The 25,800-nt window shown below is 50.7% G+C and overlaps 1 protein-coding gene across 3 annotated transcripts in view; it reads left to right on the top strand.

Moving 5' to 3' along the window:
• The window catches only part of FBRS (fibrosin), a 33,015-nt gene extending 7,215 nt beyond the window's left edge, over positions 1-25,800 (top strand). The window contains exons 8-18 of one of the 3 annotated variants that reach the window (XM_074998184.1): positions 150-349; positions 453-497; positions 7,241-7,336; positions 7,810-7,878; positions 7,962-7,991; positions 8,246-8,317; positions 22,169-22,301; positions 22,489-22,572; positions 22,720-22,803; positions 23,113-23,332; positions 24,078-25,800. In XM_074998184.1, the coding sequence (XP_074854285.1) occupies positions 150-349; positions 453-497; positions 7,241-7,336; positions 7,810-7,878; positions 7,962-7,991; positions 8,246-8,317; positions 22,169-22,301; positions 22,489-22,572; positions 22,720-22,803; positions 23,113-23,332; positions 24,078-24,732 (1,688 nt within the window). In that variant the 3' untranslated portion in view covers positions 24,733-25,800. Of the gene's footprint in view, positions 1-149; positions 350-452; positions 498-7,240; positions 7,337-7,809; positions 7,879-7,961; positions 7,992-8,245; positions 8,318-22,168; positions 22,302-22,488; positions 22,804-23,112; positions 23,333-24,077 lie in introns of all 3 variants that reach the window. The other 2 variants (XM_074998182.1, XM_074998183.1) reach the window with 2 other exon arrangements.

Here is a 25,800-nt window from a genome sequence, read left to right as displayed (position 1 = left end):
AGGGGTGAGGGTCAGTCTGGTGGATCTCGTCTTGGTGGTGGGGGAGCTGGAAGAGGCTGGCAGGGGGGTGTCCCATCCCTCCAGGGCCAGAGGGTACAAGCGGGTCCTGCCTGCCCAAGGTAACCCCGCGCGTGCTCTCCCTTACCCAGAACAAGAGCTGATCCGGCAGGGCCTGAGCTCACGGTTCCTGACAACGCAGGGCGGGGCCGACATGGGGGCAGCCGCCATCCGCCCACTGGCCTTCCAGTTCCACCAGCACAACCACCAGCACCAGCACACCCACCAGCACACGCACCAGCACTTCACCCCGTTCCCGCCAGGCATGGTGCCTGCCCCCGCCCCCGCCATGGTGAGTGATCCTTCGGGGGCATCAGGACAGGAGCCTCTCTGCCTCGCGGGCTCCTGGGTGCTGGCGTGTTGGGCTCCCTCATCTTCTGCTCTTTCTTTTCCAGTTTGAGAAATACCCAGGCAAGATTGATGGGCTCCTGAGGCATAACGTGAGTGCGCTTTTGGCAGCAGCTACCCTGTGCTGGGGTTCCTGGGGTGCTGGGATATTGCGTGGGGCAGGGCTGTGTTGAGGTGCTGGGGGTTCCTGCGGCGTGGGGCTGTCGAGGTGCTGGGGTCCCCGGGGGGGGCTGGGATATTGCGTGGGGCAGGGCTGTGTTGAGGTGCTGGGGGTTCCTGCGGCGTGGGGCTGTCGAGGTGCTGGGGTCCCCGGGGGGGGCTGGAATATTCTGAGGGGCGGGGTTGTGTCACGGTGCTGAGGTTCCCACAGGGTGGGGCTGTCGAGGTGCTGGGGTTCCTGGGGAGCGTGGCTGGGATATTGGGGGGGGGGGCTGCGTCGAGGTGCTGGAATTCCTGGGGCTGTGGGATCTTGCAGTAAGTAAGTGCGGCTCTGCCCTGCGCCTTTGATCAGAGATTTCTCATGGCGGTGTCTGGTCCGTTCACCTGTGCGTGCGAGTCAGCTTCCTGCCCTGGGCCACTGCTGTGTAGCACTGCACAGGCCAGCCGCCCTCAGCTGCCTCGGCCTTGCGCAGGGCTCTGGCAGCGGTTCCCCTTGAGATTACCTCAGCTCTGTCCTGCTTCATTATTGTAATAGTCCATAGGCCTTAGTGTAACCACTTCATAAGCGGCAGTAGTGGATTTAGCTTCCCAGTTAACATTCTGAGAATGTTTTAAAAATTTGCATGTCTGTTAATTGGTAGGGAGAGTAATTCCTGTTTGCTGGGAGGATATGCCTGGTTTTCTCAGGGTCAAACGTGTGTAAGGGACAGGAGCTGTCGGCTGCCTCAGGGCGTTGACCGTTGCTCAGGAATGTTGAAATCTAGAGCTAGAAAAATCAAGGGGGGCCAAACTTTGGCTTCTCATGATGGAGAGCTTCGCTATGCCTGGCTTCTGACACTGGCCAAGGGACCCGTCTATACAGTGGTTTCCTGGGAAAGATGCTATTTCCGCTATCTCTCAATGAACGTCCTCAAGTACATCTAAGATGAGAGCAGTCTTGTATCTTCCTAAGCCTTCCGGAGTGTGTACTCTGAATTCACCAGCTGGGGAATCTCACACAAAAAGGCAAGGTTCTCGGTGTCTTCAGCTCCTTCAAGACTGTCCGTTCTCCAGCCTCGTACCCACGAAGCTGCTGGTTCCTCCAGTTCCAAAGGCACCACTAGACCAAAAGATGGCAAAGCCTTGGGCCCAGAGAGCTCCTCAGTACCATTAGCCGAGCAAAGAAGCAAGATGCCAATGGCGCCCACTTGGCGTAAAATCATTTACCCTTGGAGCAGCCAAGATTCACAGTACCATCCCCTTTCTCAGCCACTGCAACTTTAGCGTAGACCATGGACTTGGTACTGACAGCATACTCGGTACCTCAAGAGTTCCGCCCCCCAAGTCCTCACTGTGTTACAGTCCCAATTTGCCACCTTCTGTTTCCAACATCTTTTCAGTATTAAGAACATGAAGATCGCCAGAAGTTCACCGAGTAATGACGGTTTCATCTCAGATTTCTCCAGTGAATTTGAGGATGTGGGTTCTGATAAAGACCTTGCCTCGGTTGACCAAATATTGATCCAGAGCTGTCCTCCTCCAGAGGCCCCTTTCCAGAAGTCTCTGGTGAATCTGTGTCCACTCAGGCCCAAGATTACAGCCACCATCACACCAGTGTGAGCACCTGTGCTTCCTCCTGTGCCTTATGCAATACCTCCTTGGCCATACTGGGATCCTTGGGCAGCCTATCACCAACAATTTGCTAGGGCTCCAACCACCACACATCATGATAACAGGCAACCTTCATCACCTGCCCTTTCTAGGAAACCTGAGCCTCAAGGAGAAACGTTTTAGAAGGAAGTTAAAGCCAGTGAAGAGATCTCTCCTGTAGCCAGCATCTTTTCCTCTCTGGATGATGCAGTCATTGGCCAATAATCTTAAGCAGCTCAGGATCTGATCAAGAGACCTTGCAGATCATAAGCTGCTGGATTTCCATCCTTCGCTCTTGTCTGCCCAAGTAGTCTTGCCTGTCTACGAGGCTTTTCTGGACCCTGCAAAGATCAGCTAGCACAAGTTGACTCACGTATGCGTGTGAGAGAGGGGATAGACGTTACATTGCAGCAAAAGAGGCAGAGTTTTTATTTTCTCATCTCTCTCTGAATTTTTTGGGGGTCAACACAATTGACCAATGTGGAAGACAGCAGCACATTAAATCTGCACCTCAGAAAAAAGATGATAAGCATTTCGATCTACTTGGTAGAAAATCTTATTTGTCAGCCTGCTGACAATTTAAAATTGCCAACTACCGGGCATTAATGACAAAATATAATCCTAGGAAAAACTGAATTTTCCTGCTCACCTCTTACTGGCAGAGCAATTCCATGCAAGTATTGCAGAGGGCCGGCTCCTAGCCAGAACATCATAACAAGTGTCTCTCAATACTGTTGAGATTGTGCCCATTCAGTCTCTACACCAATAAGCGTTTCCTGGCTCTGGGTCTGGATTTCTGAAAGAGGACCAGCATGTGATAGAAGACCTCCCTTTTGATTGTCTGCAAACACTTTGCACCAAGACAGATGGATCTCTGTGCATATGTAAAGGACTCTAGGACTATTTTGTGTTCTGGGAATCTACACATCTGTCTGCAAGAGAAGGCTCAGCAAGTTTCAGGCATCTCGTGCCGCTCAGTTTCTGATCTCCCAGAAGCCATGTGAGCTGCATCAGAACAGACAAATCCCAGAAAAGGAAACCAGTCAACTTTGAGCATTCTATGTTGCATCCTTCCACCTCCACGCAGCAGCCACGTGACAGGCTGCCTGAGAGTCTGAGTTATCAGCTTCACCAGTTCTGATGCCTGCTTGTTTTTGGCAGCCTCATTTTATCTTTTCGGGTGGGCGTGGGTGTCAAGATCAAGAAGGTTTTCAAGACCATCTTGCCAGGGCATGCCATCCCTTTGACATCTGTTCCACTGACCCAGCCCCCTTTTGTGTCCCTCTTCAGGGATGTCTCTTTTTTTTAAATCAAGAAATAGGCACATGCAACAGAGAGGAAAAGGGTTTTATTCTAGATATTTCTTAGTTAGTACCAAAGTGAAATGGCTTTGGAAGAGCCTTCCACCGTTTGAGGAATGTCAGAATAGTGACAGTTGCTGTGATCATTTCAACCGTAGATCATGGGCGTTTAGCTCTAAGGTCCCTCAGGATATGCAATCCGCTTGTTTTACAGACAAAATTTTACTGTCAGCCAGTAACACTTTGAGTACCACCTTCCCTTTACAGCCTGCCATCTGCCCCAAGGGCCTTTTGGAAAGTCACACAGGAAGTAGCAGCACACCTCCACAGGAAAAGTATTTTAGTGTTCCCTTACCTGGACAATTAGCCGCTGAAGGGTTCCTCTCTTGAACAGACTCTGGACAACTTCACAAGCTATCGATCTCTTCCTCACCTTGGGCCTACAGCTGACATTCAGAAATTTTTTTTTTTTTTTTTTTTTTTGGCCCCAGTGCATGACTTAGAACTCATCTTGAGTCAGTAACTGCAAGATCTGACCTTCCTCCACATAAGTTTGTGGCCCTTTCCAACATAGCCAATGCAATCCGGCTCAGCCCCCAAACTCTGGTTTAAAAACTGTCTTCAGTTGGTGGGGCACATGATGGCCAGTAGATCGTGCAAGACTGTGCTCACACGGCTTTGACGGGTGTCTCAGGAATGTTTATTCAACAAACAATTTAAATATGCTTCTTTCCATGCCCATTTACGTAAAATGATTAATCAGTGTTGGAAAGACCATCACAACCATGTGTGCAGGAGTCCCATTTGTCCAGCGATTGTCATGATGACTGTGTGCTAGGATGCAGCAAAGGTCCAAAATGCTCACATGGCCCAAGGCAAGTGGACATCAGAAGAGACCGTGATACACATCGGCCTCCTGGAGCGTGGAGTGTTCACATACGCCTTTCTCCAGTTTACCACTAATCGGGGCAAGTGCGTAAAGGTCATGACAGATGCAGTATCAGGTATATTTTATATCTATTGGTGTAGAGAAGCACGAGTCCCTTTCCTCTGCACAGAACTTGACAGCCTCAGTCATCGCAGCAGCCTGTCTTGCAGGGGCTTGGCATGTGAGTGTGGGTCCTCTCAGCAGGCACTTCTTCCAAGGCCAGCGTTTTATACTACTTGTTCTGCTAATGGAGCATCTCTCCAGTAGGTCCTGAAACTGCAGAAGGATGCCTGACTGGCAAATAGCAATTTCTGATCTGCTGCAGTGATAAAAGATGTGCCTAGTTTTGCTCCAGAAATGGACGGGGTCCCCATTTCTCATGGGACGTCTTCCATCTTCATTGGTCATCAGATCTGCTAAACATGTTCCCGCTAGCTTCTCTAATAGCCAAAGTCCCAATCAAAATAAAAAAAGGACGAAGCCAGAGGCATCCTAGAAGGCTTGCTCTGGCCCAGACGATCATCATTCTTTTTCCTGATATAGATGTCTGTTGGGTGGGCAGCACAGAGAGTGACCGGTAAGCAGGGTTTCCCACTCATGTTTTCCAACCATGTATGGAATAAATTTTGTTCTGTGCCCCAAAGCCTGTGTGGATGTTTACCACCAATAGAAACAGATGCTGCTGGCTGTGGGTGCTCTGTTCACCACCTAGGTGACATTTGAATCTCTCCTGGGTGGCCACAGGAGGGCTCAGTTTACAGGGAATGCTGCTCCCCTCTCCTCTCCAAGAAGGCAGGGAGATCCGTCAACCCAGTCTTGGAGTACTTCCTCTTAAAGCACAGGTGTTCCTTGGTTCGCAGGACTCAAGACAACCTACTTGGAGAGGGACACAGCGAAAAAAACACGTACTCACTACAGATATGCTCAAAAGTGGGCAAGGTTTGTCTGTTGGTGTGTCCTCTGACATGCTCCGTTGACAAACCTCATCCCTGCCAGACGCACTAAAAAATTTTGGGGCACTAAAAATTTCAGCCTTGTTGTTGCGCTCCATTAGCGTTCACCTGGCAGCCATCGCGGCTTTCCTTTCTCCAATAGACAGTGCTTGGTCCTGCCATGAGGGCAGGGGACTGGACTCTGACCTCTTGAGGTATCTTCCCGTTCTATGATGGAGGGTTGCCCACCCAACACTAGTGAGATTTCTCAGCAGCTCAGAAATCAGACTGTGTCAACCAGGCAGCCTAATCTGGTTTGGGACCTCAGTCTGGTTCTTAAATGCCTTGCACTGAGCTACCTGCTCCATCTATCAGTGAAACCAGTCCAGGTGGCCATCATGTTGGTGCCACTGGTCAGGGCCAGGATTTTATCAGGGTTCAAAAAAGAACTTGATAAATTCATGGAGGACAGGTCCATCAATACTTAGTAGGAATGGTGTCCCTGGCCTCTGTTTATCAGCGGCTGGATATGGGTAATGGGAGGGATGACTTGATGATTACCTGTTCTTTTTACTCCCCTGAGGTGTCTGGCATTGGTCCTTGTGGGAAGACAGGAGCCTGGGCTAGATGGACCTTTGGGCTGACCCAGTCTGGCCGTTCTCATGAGTAAAGTCTTTAGAAAGACTCCCAAAGGGTTTGTCTCACCTGCAGATAAATCAAAGGGGCCTGCAGTGTCTAATCAATGACTTGCTATAATGGGGTCCGCCCGCTTTTGAGCACCCCTCTGTGGAAGAGGGGTGCTGCGTACAGTCTCTGGCACCTTCCTTACTCCCTGGGTCACTTCCCCTGGATGCTGCCTTGAACGGTCCTCTTCAGGGTTCTGAGGCTAGGATCTGCCTAGCCTCGTCCACAGCGCTGTCGGCTCTTGTATTAGGCTTGTGACCTGTTTTTGGCCAGGGACCTGGGCCTTATCCAGGTCTAAGGTCACCTCGCACTCGGAGCTGTCCGTAGCGCTGCTGGTCTCCCACTGAGTATATAGACCTGCTTAAGTCCAGCTCCTGTGGGGAACTGCCAGCCCCGAGCCCAGTAGCTTTTTTTATACTGGCCTGCTGGGTCCCGATTGGCCGCTGCAGAAGCAGTTGCTCTCGCCTGCCTGGAGGACTTCTTTTCTGCCTAGTAGTCCCTTGGAGTGAGCGCTCCTCAGGATGCTACTCGAAGACAAGAAGGTTCTTATCCTGGGCAGTAACTGGTTCTTTGAGCTGCATCCCCTTGGGGTGCACTGCCCTCCGCTCTCCTTCCCCTCTGCATTGGCGTTCTCAGCTCTGGGGCTTTGAGGTAGGAGAGGAGAGGAGAGGGGTGGTTCGCACCACAGTACGTGACAGCCGTCCCAGTGGGTGGCTGACTGGCATGCACGTGCAGGCTGAATGGACGTGGCTATGAGAAATCTCCAGTTAAAGGCACTGGCCACGAGCACATCTAGGGACAGCTCCCAAAGAACCACAGCGGGTAACTGTGTTTCTTCCTGGGGCTGGGATAGAGCAATGGGGAATGGGGCAGAGTCTTGGGGCTATTATGTTGGATGGTAGGGGATGGGCAGTGTCTCGGGATGGGAGCGTGTCTGCGTGCTCGGGCTTACCAGGGATCGTGGCAGGGGACAGGGCTGTGCGTTTCTGGGGGTTGGGCTTCAGCTAGGAGGCTGGGGGTGCGTCGCAGGGTTCCCAGGCACTGGGATATAATGGGGAAGACTGGGCCGTGTTGTAGCGCTGGCGTTCCCAGAGGTTGAGGTCCCAGGGTGCTGCTTATTCCCCAGGGACTAGGAGACCCCTGCAGTGATGGCGCCTCCCTTTCCGCTCAGTGAGCTCTCCGTGCCCTCTCTCTCCTCCTAGTTCTACGCCACGTTCCCTCCCACCGTGTCTGGCATCCCACCTGTCCTGCCCCCTGCTGTTTCCTTTGGCTCGCTGCAGGGGGCTTTTCAGCCTAAGGTGAGTGGGGAAGTAGACCCTGACCCATCCTAGCTCGGGGAGGGGAGTGAGGCCTAGAAGGTGGGAGCTGGGAGCTGGGTGCTGGCTGCAGGTTGTTGGGAGACTGGAATTATGGGTTCTGTCCCCTTCTCTGCGAGGAGAGTGGGATCTCCTGGGTTAGAACCAGGGTCCCTCCAATTTTTAACATCCATGGGCAGAATAAATTTTGTTTCGTGCACCAAGGCATGTGCTGAGGTGCACCACCAATACTGACACTGTGGGAGCTCTGCTAATCAGCTGAGTGACACCTGAATCTCTGGTGGGCAGCTGCCCAAGTGCTCATCTTACAGGGAACAGTGGTTAGTGGGGGAGAGACTGGGGGCCTCGGAGTCTGGGGAAGGGTAGGAGACGGGACTCTACCCCAGCTTTGATTCTGGCTGCAGTAGGGAGGATTTGGTCATTTGTAGCGCACTGATCCCTCGTTCTCTCCCCAGAGCACTAACCCGGAGTTGCCATCACGGCTGGGAGCTGTCGCCCCCGCTTTATCCCAGAAAGGGGGCCAGGTGAGCAGGACAGCAGGCTGTTGGTGTGGCGTGGTGTGTGGGCACAGATCCTCTCTAACCACCCACTCTCTGTCTTTTTGTAGCTCGCGGACCCTTTCAGACCCGCCCTGAGGGTAAGTAACCGCGTGTGCCCATGCTGTGACTTCACTTGCTGCAGCAAGGGATGCTGTGACAATAGGGTCATGCGGGGGGGAATAGGCCAAGCTGTGCCCAGGAGGGGGTGCTGGGAGGAACAGGGCAGGGGAATAGCCCATCTTGTGCCTAGCCGGGGCTGTTGTGAGGTTTGGGTCACCAGGGGGGGCAGATCCGGCAGGAGTGCTGCCTTGGTGTGTCCCAGGAGCTGTGGCTTTCCCATCTATTTTTGTAGAAGCCTGGCAAATGGTGCTCCATGCACGTCCGCGTGGCCTACATGATCCTGCGGCACCAGGAGAAAATGAAGGTAGAGTGGTGGTGGTGGTGCCCTTTCAGGCCCCAGTGCACACTGCAGGGAACAGCAGGTCCTGACCAGTGCTGGGCGAGGGAGCACAGCTGGACTCATAGTCTGGAAGCATAATGCAGTAAAACCTCACTGTGTGGGGGCACCGTAGCCATAGAAAGACAAGGGAGGGGTCGGTTAAGTCTTCGGTATCTTCCAAGTTCAGGGGTGCCACGCCCTGCAGCGTGGCGCAGGGGGACTCACTGCCCCTGCCCACAGCTCGACGTTCTCCCATTGGTGGGAATTCTGATAATGCTGTGGTATCAGAAATGAGTCCAGCTGGGGATCATTCAAAAGGCCTTTTGCCCTGGAACACAACAGTACCACATATGACAAACCTAGAGCTGTTGCCTGGATGCGGTCACACTAACCTAATATCCTTTTTTGAACGAGATAACAAATTTGACTGTTAAACACAACAGGTGTTTTTTAACTATAACACATGGGTATGGTGGTTACATTTAAAACAAAGACATTGTTCTTTGGTAAGCCTAGGGAAGTTAGCCTTGACATGTAGAACTGAAAGCATGTTTTCATCAGAGTCATCGTCGGGGGCCTCTCCATTCCGACATGTTGTTGCTAATCCCTGTCCACGGTATTCTCTCATACCTCTGTACAAGGCAGGCTGCTGGCCAGAGGTTTGTAGGGTGATGACTATTTGAGCTTTGCATGTGAGGGTTTGATTAGCTAAGAATGGATTTGGGAATGTGATATTTTACACACAATGGGTATGATCATTTCTTCCTTCAAGATCCACCTGTACTTGATAGGAACAGGTACCTTGGGATGTACTCAATCACCTTGGAGCCATTCCATTGCTCAGTATTTTGCCTTCATGGTGGCAGGTGTAAATGCACTTGTTGGTAGTTCTTTGTCCATTTGTTTGCTTCTTAGCCAAAAAAAAAAACACAGTGCAGCTCTGCAATTGTTGGAATGTTAATCTGCAAATGCTAAACTCACCCTATGAACACCTCCAGTGCACATCTGGCATAAGAACAGCCATACTGGGACATTAGTTTCCCTTGGCCCTGTACCATGTCTTCCAACAGCGATTAATGCTTCAGAGTGAGTGAACCAGAAGGGGGTAAAGAGCTGGTCATCCAGTCCCAGCATCTGACCATCAGAGGCTTAGGAACACTCGAAGCATGAGGTTACATCTTTGACTGCCATGGTTAATAGCTGTTGGTGGAGCTACCTGCCATGATTTCATCTGATGATATTCTGTTTTTATCCATTTGTACTCTTCATCTTAAACATCCCATAGCATCAAGTTCCATGGGTTGACTGTGCATTGTGTGAAGTACGTCCTTTTGTTTAATGGTTCCTCGAATTCCTGCCCAAACTTTAACAACTTCTGTGCTCTCCTACATTACTACAATATAGAGAATCCCAGCCCTCCCCATAGGATGCATCTGAACAATGTGCTTCTCTGCACCTGCCTGCCTTTCTCTAATCCTTAGTTTGAAAACATTATCAGTGTCCGTCTTAGTTGTTTAGAACATCTTTGGAGCAAGGAGAGGTGGATCAAATGCACCCCCAGTAGGATAATTTGGTCTTGCCTGCCAACCTTCCAGTAGTAACACATCTTAACAAGCCATGGAAACTGGTTATGGAAGGCATGAATGGTCCAAGTGATAGGAGCACATCTTTGTATTCCTAGGAGCTGGTTCAGTCTAAAACTGTGTGCCACCAAAGCCTCAGATGGCAAATATTAGTAGAGGAAAACGTGTGCTGGTCCTTGTGTTTATGTGCAGGGTATAAACACTTCCTTACTCACTTCCTCCACAATGGTCCTGATTTTATAACTCTATCATATTCCCTTCCTCCCATCACCTCTTTTCCAAGTTTAAATAGTCTCAGTCTGCTAAATATCTCCTCTGTGTTTTTGTTGCATTTCTCTTTTACCTTTTCCAATTCTAATATGTCTTTTTTTGAGATGGGGTGACCACAACTGCACACAATATTCAATGTGCATAGTGGCATTTTGGTGTTTAGTGTGGTACAGGTTGACCTCTCTAGTATAGTAGCCTTGGGACCTGACTGGTGCCGAATGAGAGAATTTGCTGAACAACAGAAGGTCAGTATTGCCTAGCAGCATTACTAACGTTTCCACTGCTTACCAGGCTCTTAGAAGACATTTGGGGGTAAATTACAGCTAACTAACAGCACAGAACACAGAGCCAGGACTGGTGGTTGGAAATAAACTGTATGGGAATGCGGGAAGCTTGGCTACGCCCATGCTAAGTGGTCATCCAGCTAAGTAAAGTCATGCCGGATTACGGAGTTTGCTGGACGAGAGAGTGCTCGGTTCGAGAGGTTCAACCTGTATTCTCTATCCCTTTCCTAATGGCTCCAATATTGATTGACTGTTTGTATTTAATGGCTACTGCACATCGAATGTATGTTTTCAAAGAACTGTTTGCATTGGCTACGTCTAGACTAGACAGTTTTGTTGGCAAAACTGGGGTTTTGTCAATCAAATTCGTAGAGCGCCTACACACACAATACGTTTTGCTGACAGAAACTGTCAACAAAAAGCTTTGTAGATGCTCCGGGGCTCCTTCTGTTGACAGAGCAGATCAGAAAATCAGCCTGCTTTTCTGTGTAAACTTCATCTGTCAATGGAAGTTTTGTTGGAACATCTCTTCCGACAGTAACTTCTGTAGACAGGTGCTTCTAGTGTAGATGTAGCCATTGACTTCAAGATCTCTGTCTTGAATGATAATAGTTAGTTTAGACCCCATCATTTTATATATAGAGTTGGGACTGTGTTTTCCAATATGCATTACTTTGCATTTATTAAGATTGAATTTAATCTGCCATTTTTTTGTAATTACACACATTTAGTGAGATCCCTTTGTAACTCTTCGCAGTCTACTTTGGCCTTCATTATTTTGAGTCATGTTGAATCCTCTGCAAATTTTGCCACCTCTTTGTTTTCATCTCCTTTTCCATTTAATTTATGAATATGCTAAAAGGCACTGGTCCCAGTACAGATCCCTAGGGAACACATTATATATCGCTTTCCATTCTGAAAACTCACCATTTATTCCCCCCCACCTTTATTTCCAGTCTTTTAACCAGATCTTCCCTTTCCTTGCACAGTGGCTTAGTTTGTGCAAGGGTCTTTCATGTGGGATCTTGTCAAAGCTTTTCTAAAAGTCTAAATATGCTGTGTCCACTGGATCCCTCTTGTCCACATGCTTGTTGACTCCCTCGGAGAATTCTGCTAGCGTGATGGGGCACAATTTCCCTTGTGGAAGCAATGTTGACTGTCTTCCAACAAATTATGTTCATCTATTTGCCTGTTGATTCTGGTCTTTACTACACTTTCAATCAACTTCTCCTGTCCTGAAATTGCCACCATATATTTCCTAGGATTGCTTCTGGCACCTCTCTTATGAATTGGTGACACATTTAGCTGTCCTCCAGTACCTATAACAGAAACTGATATAATTGATAGGTTAGGTACCCCAGTTAGTCATTAGTAACAGAGAGAAAGCCGTGCTAGTCTAGATACTATCAAAGCAAAAAAGCAGTACAGTAGCACTTTAAAGACTAACAAAATAATTTATTCGGTGATGAGCTTTCGTGGCACAGACCCACTTCTTCAGACCATAGCCATACCAGAACAGACTCAATATTGAAGGCATAGAGAACCAAAAATAGTAATCAAGGTTGACAAGTCAGAAAAAAATTATCAAGGTGAGCAAATCGGAGAGTAGAGAGGCGGGGTGGAGGGGAGTCAAGAATTAAATTAAGCCACAAATTAAATTAAGCCAAATATGCAAAAGAACCCCTATAATGACCCAGAAAATTTGCATCCAGGTTCAAACCACGTGTTAATGTGTCGTATTTGAATATAAAAGAGAGTTCAGCAGCCTCTCTTCCCAAAGTAGTGTGAAAATTCCTCTTCAGTAAGACACAAACTCTTAAGCCATTAACAGAATGGCCCACTCCATTAAAATGTTGGCTGACCAGTTTGTGGATCAGAAGTGTTTTTATGACTGTTTTGTGCCCATTAACTCTTTGTCTGAGAGAGTTTGAAGTCTGTCCAATATACAAAGCTTCTGGGCATTTTTGGCACTTGATGGCATATATGATGTTAGTTGAGGAACAGGAGAACGTGCCCATGATTCTGTGACTAACCTGGTTAATCTAATTCTTGACCGCCCCCGCCCCTCTACTCTCCGATTTGCTCACCTTGATAATTTTTTTTCTGATTTGTCAACCTTGATTACTATTTTTGGTTCTCTGTGCCTCAAATATTGAGTCTGTTCTGGTCTGGCTCTGGGCTGAAGAAGTGGGTCTGTCCCACGAAAGCTCATCGCCTAATAAATGATTTTGTTAGTCTTTAAAGTGCTGCTGGACTGCTTTTTGTTTTGCCAGTTAGTCATTGTGCAATTTTACATTTGAGTTCCTTCAGAACTCTTGGGCGGAGACCTTGTGGTGCTGATGACTGAATACGTTGCAACTTACCTCTTTGTTCCTAAACCGCCTCTATGGACACCTTCAAATGGGAGAGATCATGAGATTTGTCATTTTGAAACAATGACTCATGTTTGTGGCTCTGTCTCATGTCTTCTGCAACAAAAAACAATGCCAAGAATTTATTTCGCTTTTCAAGGGCCCTGTCCGTCTTTAGTGCTCCGGAGCACCTGGATTCTCCAGTGACCTCACTTTTAGAAGGCTGCCTGCTTCTGATATATTTTCAGATATTGTGCTGTTAGTTTTTGTGTCTTTTGTGTCTAATTGCTCTTCATAATTTTTTGGCCTGCCTTCGGGTATTTTGCACTTGATTTGCCAGAGCTTGTTCCTTTCTTTTTTCATTTGACCTCCAATTTTTAAAGGATGCCTTTTTGCCGTACAATATAGAGAATCCCAGTTAATAGCCCTCCCCATAGGATGCATCCAAAAAGTTGTGCTCCTGTGCACCCGCCTGCTTCTTTTTCTCCAACCCTTAGTTTAAAAACATCATTGGTGATTGTCTCTGCTGTTTGGAGCACCTCTGGAGCAAGTACATAGGTGAATCAAATGCCTTCCAGGAAGATAACTTGATCTTCCCCGCCAACCTTCCAAGAGCATCACATCTTGAAAGAAAAGGCTGGAAACTAGGCTGTGGATGGCATTTAACAGTCCAAGTGATAGGAACGTATCTTCGTTGCAGCCCCCAGAAGGTGGCAGAGACTAAAATGATTGTGCATACCACCAGAGTCACAGAGGGAGAGGTGTTACTCAGCTCCATAGTTTTGCTCAAGATATTCTAAATTCTGTCCCCAGAAGCAGGCACGAAACTCAAATTGAGAACATCACATGTCCTGTACAAAAATACAGAGTTGAATAGCACCTCTCCATCTGTGGCTTTGGTGGTATGCAAGATAGTTTTAGTCTCCGCCCCCTCCTGGGAACTATGAAGAAACTGCACTGAACGTTGCAAGGTCGCAACTTCAGTAGACTGTGCAAGGATGAAATTCTTCATCCAAAAATTGCATGCTGAGCGTGGTCCCTGCAAGGAATGCTGTTACCTTTATCCTTCGTGCAAGTATGAAATAGTAGCTTCATTGTGAAATTGGAGATGTTTGTGGAGTCAGTGATTTTGTGTCAGATGGACAATATCTGGTCTGTCTCCTTTTTGGTAACATTAATTGATTTTACTCCCCATACATGTCAAAAACAAGCTGGAGTTCACCATAGGTCCTGTATTTTCTCTGTAGCCTCATGAAATGTTCAGCCAGCTCTTTGCAGATGTTAACAGGTTCTGGTTTGTCAAGAGCCTCTATATACCATATATGATTGCTGTGCTGAAATGCTCCTGCTGGCATAAGGTTCACGGCAGTAGGTGCTGACTTGGGCATTTGTTTGCTGCTTCTGTGGCCTTCACACGTAGCTTGTGGTACCACGAAGAACTGATTATGTCTCAAAGTCTCACATAGATCAATATCGCTCTGAGACCGGGACACAATCAGAAGAGCAGACAGTGACCTTTTTAGCCTTTCACTTTGATGCCCTTGTTTGCATCTGAGCACAGCTTTTCTCTTCTGGTCTTCCATGGAGTCCAGAGACTGACATGGTCTTGGGTACGTGTTTTTGGTTTTGATGGCTTCATACATATCATGAACCAACAGATCCATTTGATCAACATCATTAGCGGTCTCATTGCTGAAAGCTGCTGCTAATGAGTTCTGGTTTCTTATGTGCAAATGGATTGCCAGTGCAAGTAAGCTCATCATGAAGCTCTGCAATTACCCTTTCTTGGCATTTAACAGCACCTAACAAATCTGGATGATACTTGGCTGCTTCTGGGGAAACTTGTCAGAGTCCTGTTGGCTGAGAGAAGAACCAGGGAAGAGCATTTACTTGCTGTTATGCCCACCCATCTCCTAAAGACTTTCAGCGCTTTCTGTGGTCTTAGGAAGTCATCTGAACCAAGTGCACAGAAAGGAACCGGCAACCTCTTAACAGCTCAAATTCCTTTTCTAAATTCCTCCCATATTTTCTACATCTCCTGTTTCAGCCAGAAACTGGGCACCCATTGCAGAATATTTAGATCCATCAGGTGTATTCAAGTAGGCGAGGCCTTATGAAAGTCCTGGTAGTGAGTTTGCGGAAATAACTGAGGCAAACTTAGATCACTAGCAATTATCTGTGAGAACTCCTGGCGGAAGGTGGTTCTCCTAGGTAGTATGGCTGTCCCTTTCTGTTCTTAAAAAGGGGAACAAAGATGACCCAGGGAATTATAGACCACTCAGCCGAGCTTTGGCACCTGGAAAGATACTGGAACAACTAATTAAACAATCAGGTTGTAGCAGCTGGAAGATAATGGCATTTGTTGGGATTAGCCATCACGTGTTTCTCAACGACAAATAATGCCAAACCCAACTAATTTCTTTCAGGATGTGATATAGATTTTCATAAGGCGCTTAATGTAGTTTGTCTAACATTCTCTTCAGTAACCCAGGTAATGTGGTCTAGATGCAATTACTGTAAAGTGGATGTAGAGCTGGTGGAAAGATTGTATGTAAGAAGTACATAGTGATGGGTTGCTGTCAAATGGGGAGGGTGTGTTTAGCTGTGTCCCGCAGGAGTAATTCCTGGGTCTGGTACTGGTCAGAGAATCCTAGGGCTGAAAGAGATGGCAGGAGCTCATCAAGTCCACCCCGCTACCCAAAGCAGGGTCAACCCTAACTAAATCATACCAGCTTGGGTTTTGTGAAGCCCGGTCTTTAAAGGCCTCTAGGGATGGAGATTCCACTGCCTCTCTAGGTAACACATTGCAGTGCTTCACCGCTCTCTTTCAGCCCAATCCTCGAATATGTTCATGAGTGACTTGGCTGATGGAGTGGAAAGAATGGTTGCAAGCATTCTGGAAGAAAGAATTGGTAGTCAAAACAACCTTGACAAATTGGAGAATTTGAATACAAGAAGATGGAATTTAGCAAAGTACTTGTGGGAGGGGAAAACCAAAGAGAAGTATGAAGTGGGGAATAATGGGGTGACTTTCCTTCTGCAAATGATCTGAGAGTTAGTGACAAATTGAATGAGTCAAGAATGTGACACAGCTGTGACAAAAGCTAATACAGGTTGAACCTCTCTAATCCAGCACACACTCATCCAGCAACATCTATTATCTGGTGTGATTTTAGTGAGCCCGATGGCCACTTATCATGGGTGCGGCCAAGTTTCTCACAGTCCCATAAAGTTTGTTTACAGCCACCAGTCCTGGCTCTCTAATATACTCCTCCGTGTCTTCTCAGAGCCCATTAAGCAAGGGAGGTGGTGGTAACGTGCTAGACGCTGTTGACCTCCTGTAGTTTGGCAGATTCTCTCTTGGCTTCGGCCAGGTCCCGAGGGTGCCGCACTAGAGAGGTATAATTCTGAGGTGTATTAACAGGCATGTCTTATGTACAACAAGGGAGGTCATTGTCCTGCTTCCCTCCAGCACTGGCAAGGCCTCTGCTGGAGTCCTGTGTCCAGTTGTGAGTGCCACACTTCAGCATAAGAGGGGGATGGATTGGAGAGAGTCCAGAGGAGAACAGCCAAAATGACTGAAAAGTTGTTTGTAAAAAATTGACCTCCGAGGGGGGAAAAAGATGGGCGAGTTAGTGTGAAGGAAAAAGTCACTTGGGAACAGTCTTCAACCATGAAACGGGCTGTTATAAAAAGGATAGGGAAGGAGAGCAGTCAGTGGGGGCAGAGGGAAACCATCCCATAGTTGGGACCCTCCTTCCAAAGGGTGCTGTGGTATCCTCTCGCGCCGAGGATACCTCTCCGGGGGAGGGTACGACAGTTGTTAGGAAGAGGCAGGTGTTAGTAGTGGGTGATTCGATCATTAGAAATATAGATAGTTGGGTTTGTGATGACCGAGAGAACCATCTGGTGACTTGCCTGCCTGGTGCAAAGGTTGCAGATCTTTCGAGGCATCTAGACAGACTTATATGCAGTAGTGGGGAGGAGCTGGTGATCGTGGTACATGTAGGTACCAGTGACATAGGGAAGGGTAGAAGGGATGTCCTGGAGGCCAAATTTAGGTTGTTAGGAAGGAGACTGAAATCCAGGACGTCTATGGTGGCATTCTCAGAAATGCTTCCAGTTCCACGCACAGGGCCAGGTAGACAGGCAGAGCTTCAGAGTTTCAATGTGTGGATAAGACGTTGGTGTAGGGAAGAAGGGTTTAGATTTTTTAGGAACTGAGGACACTTTTGGGCTAGGGGGAGCCTATACAAGAATGATGGTGGATCCAGACCACTGGCATTAAACATTAAAAAGGTCATAGAGCAGTTTTTAAACTAAGAGATGGGGGAAAACCGATTGGTGCAGGGGAGCACGTGGATCGGACGGAGACTTCTCTTAGATGAGACTCCATTGAAAGATTCCCTAGAAGTCGGTCAGAAAGAGAAGATGGGAGATGGTAAAGTATGGGCCAGATCAGATGAGAAACAGTCACATATAAAAAAAAAAATCCAACGCATCAGTGAAAGGCAGACATAGAGATAGTGGTAGTTTTTCAAAGTGCTTTTACACAAATGCTAGAAGTCTGTCTAATAAGATGGGTGAATTAGAGAACCTCATAGCAGAGGAGGAGAGTGACATAGTAGGCATCACAGAAACCTGGTGGAACTAGGACAATCAGTGGGACACTATCATACCGGGATATAAAATACATTGGAAGGACAAAATGGGTCGAGTGGGTGGCGGAGTGGTACTGTATGTGAAAGATAATATAGAATCAAATGAAATAAAAATCCTAAATGAATCAAAATGTTCCATAGATCACTATGGATAGCAATTCCTTCCTCTGATGGGAATATAGCACTAGGGATATATTATTGACCACCTGACCAGGACAAGTGATAGTGATGCTGAAATGCTAAGGGAGGTTACAGATGCTATCAAAATAAAAAGCTCACTAATACTGGGGGATTTTAATTATCCCCATATTGACTGCGTACATGTCACCTCAGGAAGGGATTCAGAGAAAATTTCTGGATGCCTTAAATGACTGCTTCTTGGAGCAGCTGGTACAGGAACCCACAAGGGGAGAGGCAATTCTTGATTTAGTACTGAGTGGAACGCAGGATCTGGTCCAAGAGGTAACTATTACAGGACTGCTTGGAAATAGTGACCATAACATAATAATATTTAATATTCCTCTGTTGGGAAGAACACCGCAACAGTCCAACACTCTGGTATTTAATTTCAAAAAGGGAATTACACAAAAATGAGGAAGTTAGATGAACAGAAATTAAAAGAGAGAGTATCTAGAGTAAAATCCCTGCAAGCAGCGTGGCAACTTTTCGAAGATACCGTATTAGAGGCCCAACTTAAATGTATACCCCACATTAAAAACACAGTAAGAGACCTAAAAAAGAGCCACCATGGCTTAACAACCATGTAAAAGAGCAGCGAGAGATAAAAAGGCATCCTTTAAAAAGTGGAAGTCAAATCCTAGTGATCAAAATAGAAAGGAACAGAAACACTGCCAAATTAAATGTAAAAATGTAATAAGAAAAGCCAAAAAAGATTTTTGAGGGACAGTTAGTCATAAATTCAAAAATCAATAGTAAAATGTTTTTTAAGTGCATTAGAAGCGGGAAGCCTGCTAAAAAAGCAGTGAGGTCCCTGGACGATAGAGATATAAAAGGAGCAATCAAGGAAGATAATGCCATTGCGGAAAAACTAAATGATTTCTTTGCTTCGGTCTTCACGGCTGAGGATGTTAGAGAGATTCCCAATCTGAGCCATCCTTTATAGATGACAAATCTGAGGAACTGTCGCAGATTGAAGTGTCATTAGAGGAGGTTTTGGAACTAATTGATAAGCTAAACAGTCACAAGTCTCCAGGACCGGATGGTGTTCACCCAAGGGTTCTGAAAGAACTCAAATGTGAAATTGCGGAACTATTAACAGTGGTTTGTAACCTATCCTGTAAATCAGCTTCGGTACCCAATGATTGGAAGATAGCTAATATAACACAAATATTTAAAAAAGGCTCTAAAGGAGACCCTAGCAATTATAGACCGGTAAGTCTAGTGTCAGTACCGGGCAAATTTGTAGAAACAATAGTAAAGAATAAAATTGTCAGACACATAGAAGAACATGATTTGTTGAGCAAAAGTCAACATGGTTTCTGTAAAGAGAAGTCATGTTTTACTAATCTGTTAGAGTTCTTTGAAGGGGTTAACAAGTATGCGGACGGGGGATCCAGTAGACATAGTATACTTAGATTTCTAAAAAGCCTTTGACACAGTCCTTCACCAAAGGCTCTTATGTAAATTAGGTGGTCATGGGATAGGAGAAAAGATCCTTTCATGGATTGGGAACTGGTTGAAAGACAGGAAACAAAGGGTTGGAAAAAATGGTAAATTTTCACAATGGAAGGGGGTAACTAGTGGCGTTCCCCAAGGGTCAGTCCTGGGACCAATCTTGTTCAACTTATTCCTCAATGATCTAGAGAAAGGAGTAAGCAGTGAGGTGGCAAAGTTTGCAGATGACACCAAGCTGTTCAGGATAGTCAAAACAAAAGCAGACTGTGAAGAACTTCAAAAAGATCTCAGCAAACTGAGTGATTGGGCAGCAAAATGGCAAATGAAATTTAATGTGAGTAAGTGTAAGGTAATGCACGTTGGGAAAAATAACCCCAATTATACATACAATATGATGGGGGCAAATTTAGCTGCAACAGATCAGGAAAGGGATCTTTGAATTATAGTGGATAGTTCTCTGAAAACACCCACGCAGTGTGCAGCGGCAGACAGTAAAGCAAACAGGATGTTACGAATAATTAAAAAAGGGATAGAAAATAAGACAAAGAATATCTTACTTCCCCTGTATAAAACTATGGTACGCCCACATCTTGAGTACTGCGTGCAGATGTGGTCTCCTCACCCAAAAAAAGATATATTGGTGTTAGAAAAGGTTCAGAACAGGGCAACTAAAATGATTAAGGGTTTGGAACAGGTCCCATATGAGGAGAGGCTAGAGAGACTGGGACTTTTCAGTCTAGAAAAGAGGAGACTGAGGGGCAATATGATAGAGGTATATAAAATCATGAATGGTGTGGAGAAAGCGAATACAGAAAAGTTATATACTTGTTCCCATAATATAAGAACTGGAGGACACCAAATGAAATTAATGGGTAGCAAATTCAAAACTAATAAAGTTTTTCTTCACACAGCGCACAGTCAACCTGTGGAACTCCTTGCCAGAGGACGCTGTGAAGGCCAGGACTCTAACAGAGTTTAAAAAAGAGCTTGATAAATGTTTGGAGATTAGGTCCATAGATGGCTATTAGCAAGGGGTAAGGTACGGTGCCCCTAGCCTTTTGTCGAAGGCAGGAGATGGATGGCAGGAGACAAATCGCTTGATCGTTGTCTTCGGTTCACCTCCTCTGGGGCACCTGGCACTGGCTCCTGTCGGCAGACCAGACACTGGGCTAGATGGACCTTTGGTCTGACCCAGTATGGTCGTTCTTATGACACTTGCCAGTTGTCCTCTGTGTCTGCGGGTGGTAAGACAAGAGGCGTTGGGCTTAAACTGGGGCCAGGGAGATGTAGGTTCTCTGTTAGGCAGCACTTGCGAACTCAAGGGGGTGAAGCCGTGAACCAGGGTTCTGAGGGAACTTGTGGAATCCCCAGCCCTGGAGATTGTTCCAGAGGCGTTGGACAAACGCGGGTCTGGGGGGGCTCAGGGTTACTCTGTCAAAGGCAGCAGCAGCTTTGTAGAAGAGGGTGCAGCAGGCCGCACCTGGCTGAGGCTGGAGGTGGGTACAGTTGAGAGGGTCGGGGGGGGCTGTGACTGCCCCACCGCTTTCCTCTGCCTCCACCTCTTGAGTCCTCTCAGCAGGCAGCACAGCCCCCCGCCAATGCAGAAGGGCAGGTGACGCAGCCCCAGGTGGGGGCAATATTAGGAAGTGGGGAGTTCAGCCAGCTGCCCCACGGCTTCCTCCCTCCCCACGTTGTGTACTGCTGTGGGGGCAGGGCAGCCGCCTCACTGCTGTGCATCCTGGCCAGGGGCATCCTGAGATACGGCACTGGGGGGGGTGTCCAGGTAACCCCCCATCACATCACCTCAGGAAAGCCAAAGAGGATTCCTGTGCCCCCTTCTCCCCTCACTTGCACTCCCCTGCTGCACCCTCTCTCTGCAGGCCATCCCCTGCCCTCCAGGCACTGGGTGCAGCCAGTCTTCTATCTCCAGCGCCCGCTTGCAGCACACAGAATCATAGAATCTGAGGGCTGGAAGGGACCTCAGGAGGTCATCTAGGCCAGCCCCCTGCTTCAAGCAGGATCAACCCCCACTAAGTCATCCCAGCCAGGACCTTGTCACGCTGGGACTTAAAAACCTCAAGGGATGGAGAATCCACCACCTCTCTAGCTCCCCACCCCCCCTCCAGCTGTTGCTCAGCACCTGCAACACCACCATCTACTCCCCCGCCACGTTGCACAGCCTCTGCGGGGGGTGCCTCCCAGCCCATCTCCTGCTGCGCCCTTGCCTGAGGCTCGCACGCTATGGCTGGACTCCAGGAGCTCACAGCTGGTTACGTTCCCATTCCCAGCACCTCGTTACAGCTCTTCTGGGACCGTCAGCCAAGCGGTGTCACCACGTCCACTGGAAGCTTCCTGCGATCGCACCATTTGGGACACAAAAGCTCCTCCCCTAACAGGGCAGTCACCAGGCGAGGGCCCCAGTCTCGCTGCATGTTTCATGATTCCAGGTCAAAGGGATTAAAAACCCCTCTGGGCTGTCAGCGGTTTCTCTGCCCCGCCATTGTCTGGGTTTGTCACTTGTGGCCTGGCGTGTGGATAGGAGAAAGGGCTTTTGAGCCACGCCTGACTCAGCCCGTGGCTGATGCCAGGTTATCACAACTTCCACCAACCAGGGGAGCTGGAGCTGTGTGGGCAGCAATGTTCCTGCTAATTCCAGCGGTGTGGGGAAATAAATGTTCTGTGCCCCGAGGCAGGTAGGGATGTGCACCACCAAGAGAAACACAGGCTGTTGGCTGTGGGCACTCAGCTAATTAGCTGGGCAGCCGCCCAAGCACCAAGCTTACAGGGAACGCTGACCGTGAGTCCCTCCTGCCACGCCACAGAGGGGAAGAGCAGCAAAAGGAAGATTCTAGTGATTGTTATGACTCATTCACTTTCCCCGGCATTACACCTGCTCCCAGACAGGCAGCTCTGGGCCAGGGGCTCCAGGAGGGCCCATTCCCTAGCCTGGGGGAGTGGGGATGAGCCTGCCTGGGTTGCGGGGGACAGGGAGATGGGCCCTGTGGTGTGCAGTGAGGCTTTGGCTTTGCTGACCTTTCTCCCCTCTCTCCAGCTGATGCAGGGGGATCCCCACAAGCTGGATTTCCGGAATGACCTGGTCACCTGCCTTCCTGGCCCAGGGACTTTTGGGAGCCTCGCCCACGGCCAGGAGCTCACGCGCCCCGCCACGCTCTTCACCCCCACAGGTCAGAACCTGCCTGGCCCCCAGGAGCCTGCTGCTGCTGCTCCGGCCCAGCCCGGGTGGTAGGGCGAGCTGGGCAGGAGAGAGCTCTGGGGGAGGGAGATGGGCTGGCTGGGAGGATGGAGAGAGATGGGCTGGCCAGTGGCAGTCATGCCTCCCAGCCGCTCTCATGCTCTTTCTGACCCTCCCAGGTGCTGTCCATGCAAGCTCCGGGGCCTCCTTTGGGCCCCCCAGCGCACCACACAGCTCTTTCCTGGGCCCCGGCGCACACATTGGTAAGAGCTGGGGGTGGGTTCGGGGGCAGCACGCCGAGGCCAGGACTCAGGAGCAGCATGCAGGGCACGCTGGGGGTGGGGCGCCAGAGCCCAGGGGGCCGCCTGTGTGCCCTTTCCCCCCTCCCTCTCCTCCGCCTTGCCTTTCAGATCCCTTCAGCCGCCCCACCAGCTTTGCTGCCCTGGGGGCGCTCTCCAATGGGGCCTTCGGGGGCCTGGGGAACCCCACCTTCAGTGAGTAGATCCATGGAGGGAGGGCTGGGCTGGGCCCTGTGTGGGGCGAAGCCTTTGAGCGGGAGGGAGCTGGCTCCACACGGTGAACAGCTGGGGGCAGAGCCGACAAGGGGAGAGTCCTGGGGGTGGGAGGAGCTCTGGGAAGTGAGACCTGTCCCCTTGTGAGAGGGGCGGGGCCAACCCTGGGGCAGGGGTGTGGGGGCGGGGCCTTGCCTGGGGGCGTGGAGCCTACTCTGAGAACAGCAGGGGACAGGGCAGGCGTTCTAGGTCCTTCCTGTTCTCACGTTCTGGTCTTCATTCCCATCCCAGACTCCAGCTCCATGTTTGGGCAGAAGGACAGCCCCGGGGCCCAGCCCTACGGCAGCCCCCATGACCCCTGGAACCGGCTGCACCGTACACCCCCGTCCTTCCCCACTGCCCCCGCCTGGCCCAAAGGGGGCGCGGGGGATGCCGCTGAGCGGGGGCCGGCCCAGCATGACAAGGAGCCTGACAAGCGGGAGGGGCCTGTTGTGAAGGATGAGAAGGACAGGTATTGGGGGGGCAGGGGAGGAGGGTTGTGGGGCTGGGGGAGTGAGGAGGGCCATGGGGGGCACTGGGCAGTGAGGTGGAGGGGAATGAGGGCTGATTCTGGGAAACTGGGGGAGGGGACCAGTAGGCTGGGGATTGTGTGGGGGCTAATGCAACGCAGCGGGGGAGGAGGCTGGGGACTAATGTGGGAGTGGGGCAGGCTGGGGACAGTGGGGAGATCAGGGGCTGGAAATGGATGGTGGGGCTGGGGACTAATGTGGGCACGGGACAGAGGGGAGTGGGCTGTCTGGGGTCTAGGAGGGGATCGGGGGCTGATGTGGACATGGGCTGAAGGGGACAGCCTGGCTGGGCACTGGCTGGGGAGGGTTGGGGGCTGATGCATGGGTGGGGTAGAGGGGGAAGGGTGGGGTGGGGGTTAATGTGGAAGCAGGAGGTGGAGGAGGAGGCAGGGAAGGGCAGGCTGGGAGCTGTGGAGGGATTGGAGCGGAGGGGAGCAGCCTGGATGGGGCTGGCAGGGGGCAGAGAGGAACAGCCTGGCTGGGACCTGGAGAGATTCGGGGACTGATGCTGGGGTGGGGTGGAGGGGGAACAGCCTGGCTGGGGCCGGGGGTGGGGGGCAGAGAGGAACAGCCTGGCTGGGGCCTGGGGAGGTTTGGGGGCTGAAGCAGGACAGAAAGGAGATGAAAAGGCTGGGGATTATGTAGGCTCATCCCCACCTCCAGCACTAACCACCATCTCCGTTCCAGGGACACCCTCTTCTCCAGGCCCCCCCCTCGTGCCTCGCCGGTGCCACTCCCCACCAAGCACCCCGCAGCCCTGGGGCTGGAGGACGGCCCCCTGCGAGCGCACAGCGAGCCGAGCCGGGAGCAGCGTTACGGCAGCCCGGTGGGGGGCCGGGCCTCCCGCTCGCCCTACCCTGACCCTGCCCTCAAGAAGGAGGTGAAGGTGAAGGAGGAGCCGGAGCTGGGGGTCCTGGAGGGAGCGCTGCGGGCGGGCGGGCCCTTCCCGGGGGCTCTGCACGTCTCTCATGCCTTGGGGGCCCTGGCCGTCTTCGAGCGGCCTCAGGGCTCCCCGTACCTTGTGGCTGGGCCGGGCCCTGGCACCCCCTACACCGCCCTGGAAGCCTGGCGGGAGCCCTATGCCCTGCCCCGCTACCTGGAGCGCGAGCTGCCTGAGGACTACGAGCGAGCCCGGCTCTACGGGCTGGCTCCGCCTCCCCCGGGGCTGCTGGCCTACCCCCGCCATGCCACGCTGCTGGCCAAGGCCCCGGCCCCTGAGGGGCTGCTTGGTGCCCCTCCGCCCCTTATACCGGCCGTGCCCGGCACCCGGCCCAGCTCCCCGCGCCGGGCCCCGGACCTCCGGGAGCTCACCACCGCCTACAAGGACCGGGACTCCAGATAATGACGCCCTTGGGCCCATGCCCTGGCAGCAGCCAGCCGGGATCCCTCCTCCCCAGCTATCAGAGCTGGCATTCCCCTCCCCCTCCTGGGCTGGCTAAGTTCTCCCCCTCCCCACCATTAGGGGCACCATCCTTCTCTGCCCAGCCCCGCAGCAGGAGTAGCGCCTCCTGAAGGGAGGTGCGGGGCTCCAAGCCCCGCAGCACAAGGGGAGGGCGCGGCTTCCCACCAGCAGGCCAGCCAGGATCCTTCCCCCTTGGCGGCAGCAGCAGTGGTAGCCGCCCTCCCCACCATGGCACTAGGCGTAGCTTCCCCTCCCCGTGCCTGACAGGCCAGGGGCGAGGTGAGAGCACTGAGGAGAATTGCACGCACCCCCCCTCCCCCACCCCGCCGGCCCGTACCCACAGCCACACCCCCTCGGAAGGGCTGGGGGCAGGATGTGGCTGTGCCTCCCCATCGTCCCCTGGCCTGGCTGGCTCCCAGCGAAGGGGGGTTGGCTCAGGGTGCCCCTGCGCTGTCCAGCGGCAAGGCCACGTGGGGAAGGGCCCTAGGTATTTCCTGAACGGCTGGGGGTCGGCTTGGCATTGCTGGGCTCACCCAGGGCAGGAGGGTGGAGGTAGGGGGTCTGGGTTAGAGGGCGGTCGCCCCTCTAGTGGTGGTTCAGGGCAGGAGTCTGGGCTTTGGAGGAGTGCTCCCCCACTCTCCCCGAAAGCGGGGGGGGGGGTTTGCCCCCCGTGGACTGGGGGTGGGGCAGTGGGGTGCTGGGGCTCCCAGCCTAGTGTAAATAGGTCCGTGCTCCCGTGGATGAGTCGGGTTTTGTACATTTATACCAGGTTTGAGGTGGTGATTTTAAAGGCCCCCCCATCCCCTCCCCTCCCCTCATTTTTAATGTACTGCGCTTTTTTCTATTCCTGTATCGACGTTGTGATGCTTCCCTCCCTGTCCCCACTGGACCTGATTGGAAAGGGGGTATGCGGTGGCGGGGGAGGGAATTGGAGGTCCCCACCCCTCGCACTGGACACTGCCGTTCTCCCCTCCCCCACTTTAATTAAACCCCAGATTGGTGCTTCTG

Source organism: Carettochelys insculpta, chromosome 6, assembly GCF_033958435.1.
Source record: "Carettochelys insculpta isolate YL-2023 chromosome 6, ASM3395843v1, whole genome shotgun sequence".
Lineage (NCBI taxonomy): Eukaryota > Metazoa > Chordata > Testudines > Carettochelyidae > Carettochelys > Carettochelys insculpta.
Note: the sequence above shows the minus strand (reverse complement) of the source record. Positions and strands in the feature narration are given on the sequence as shown.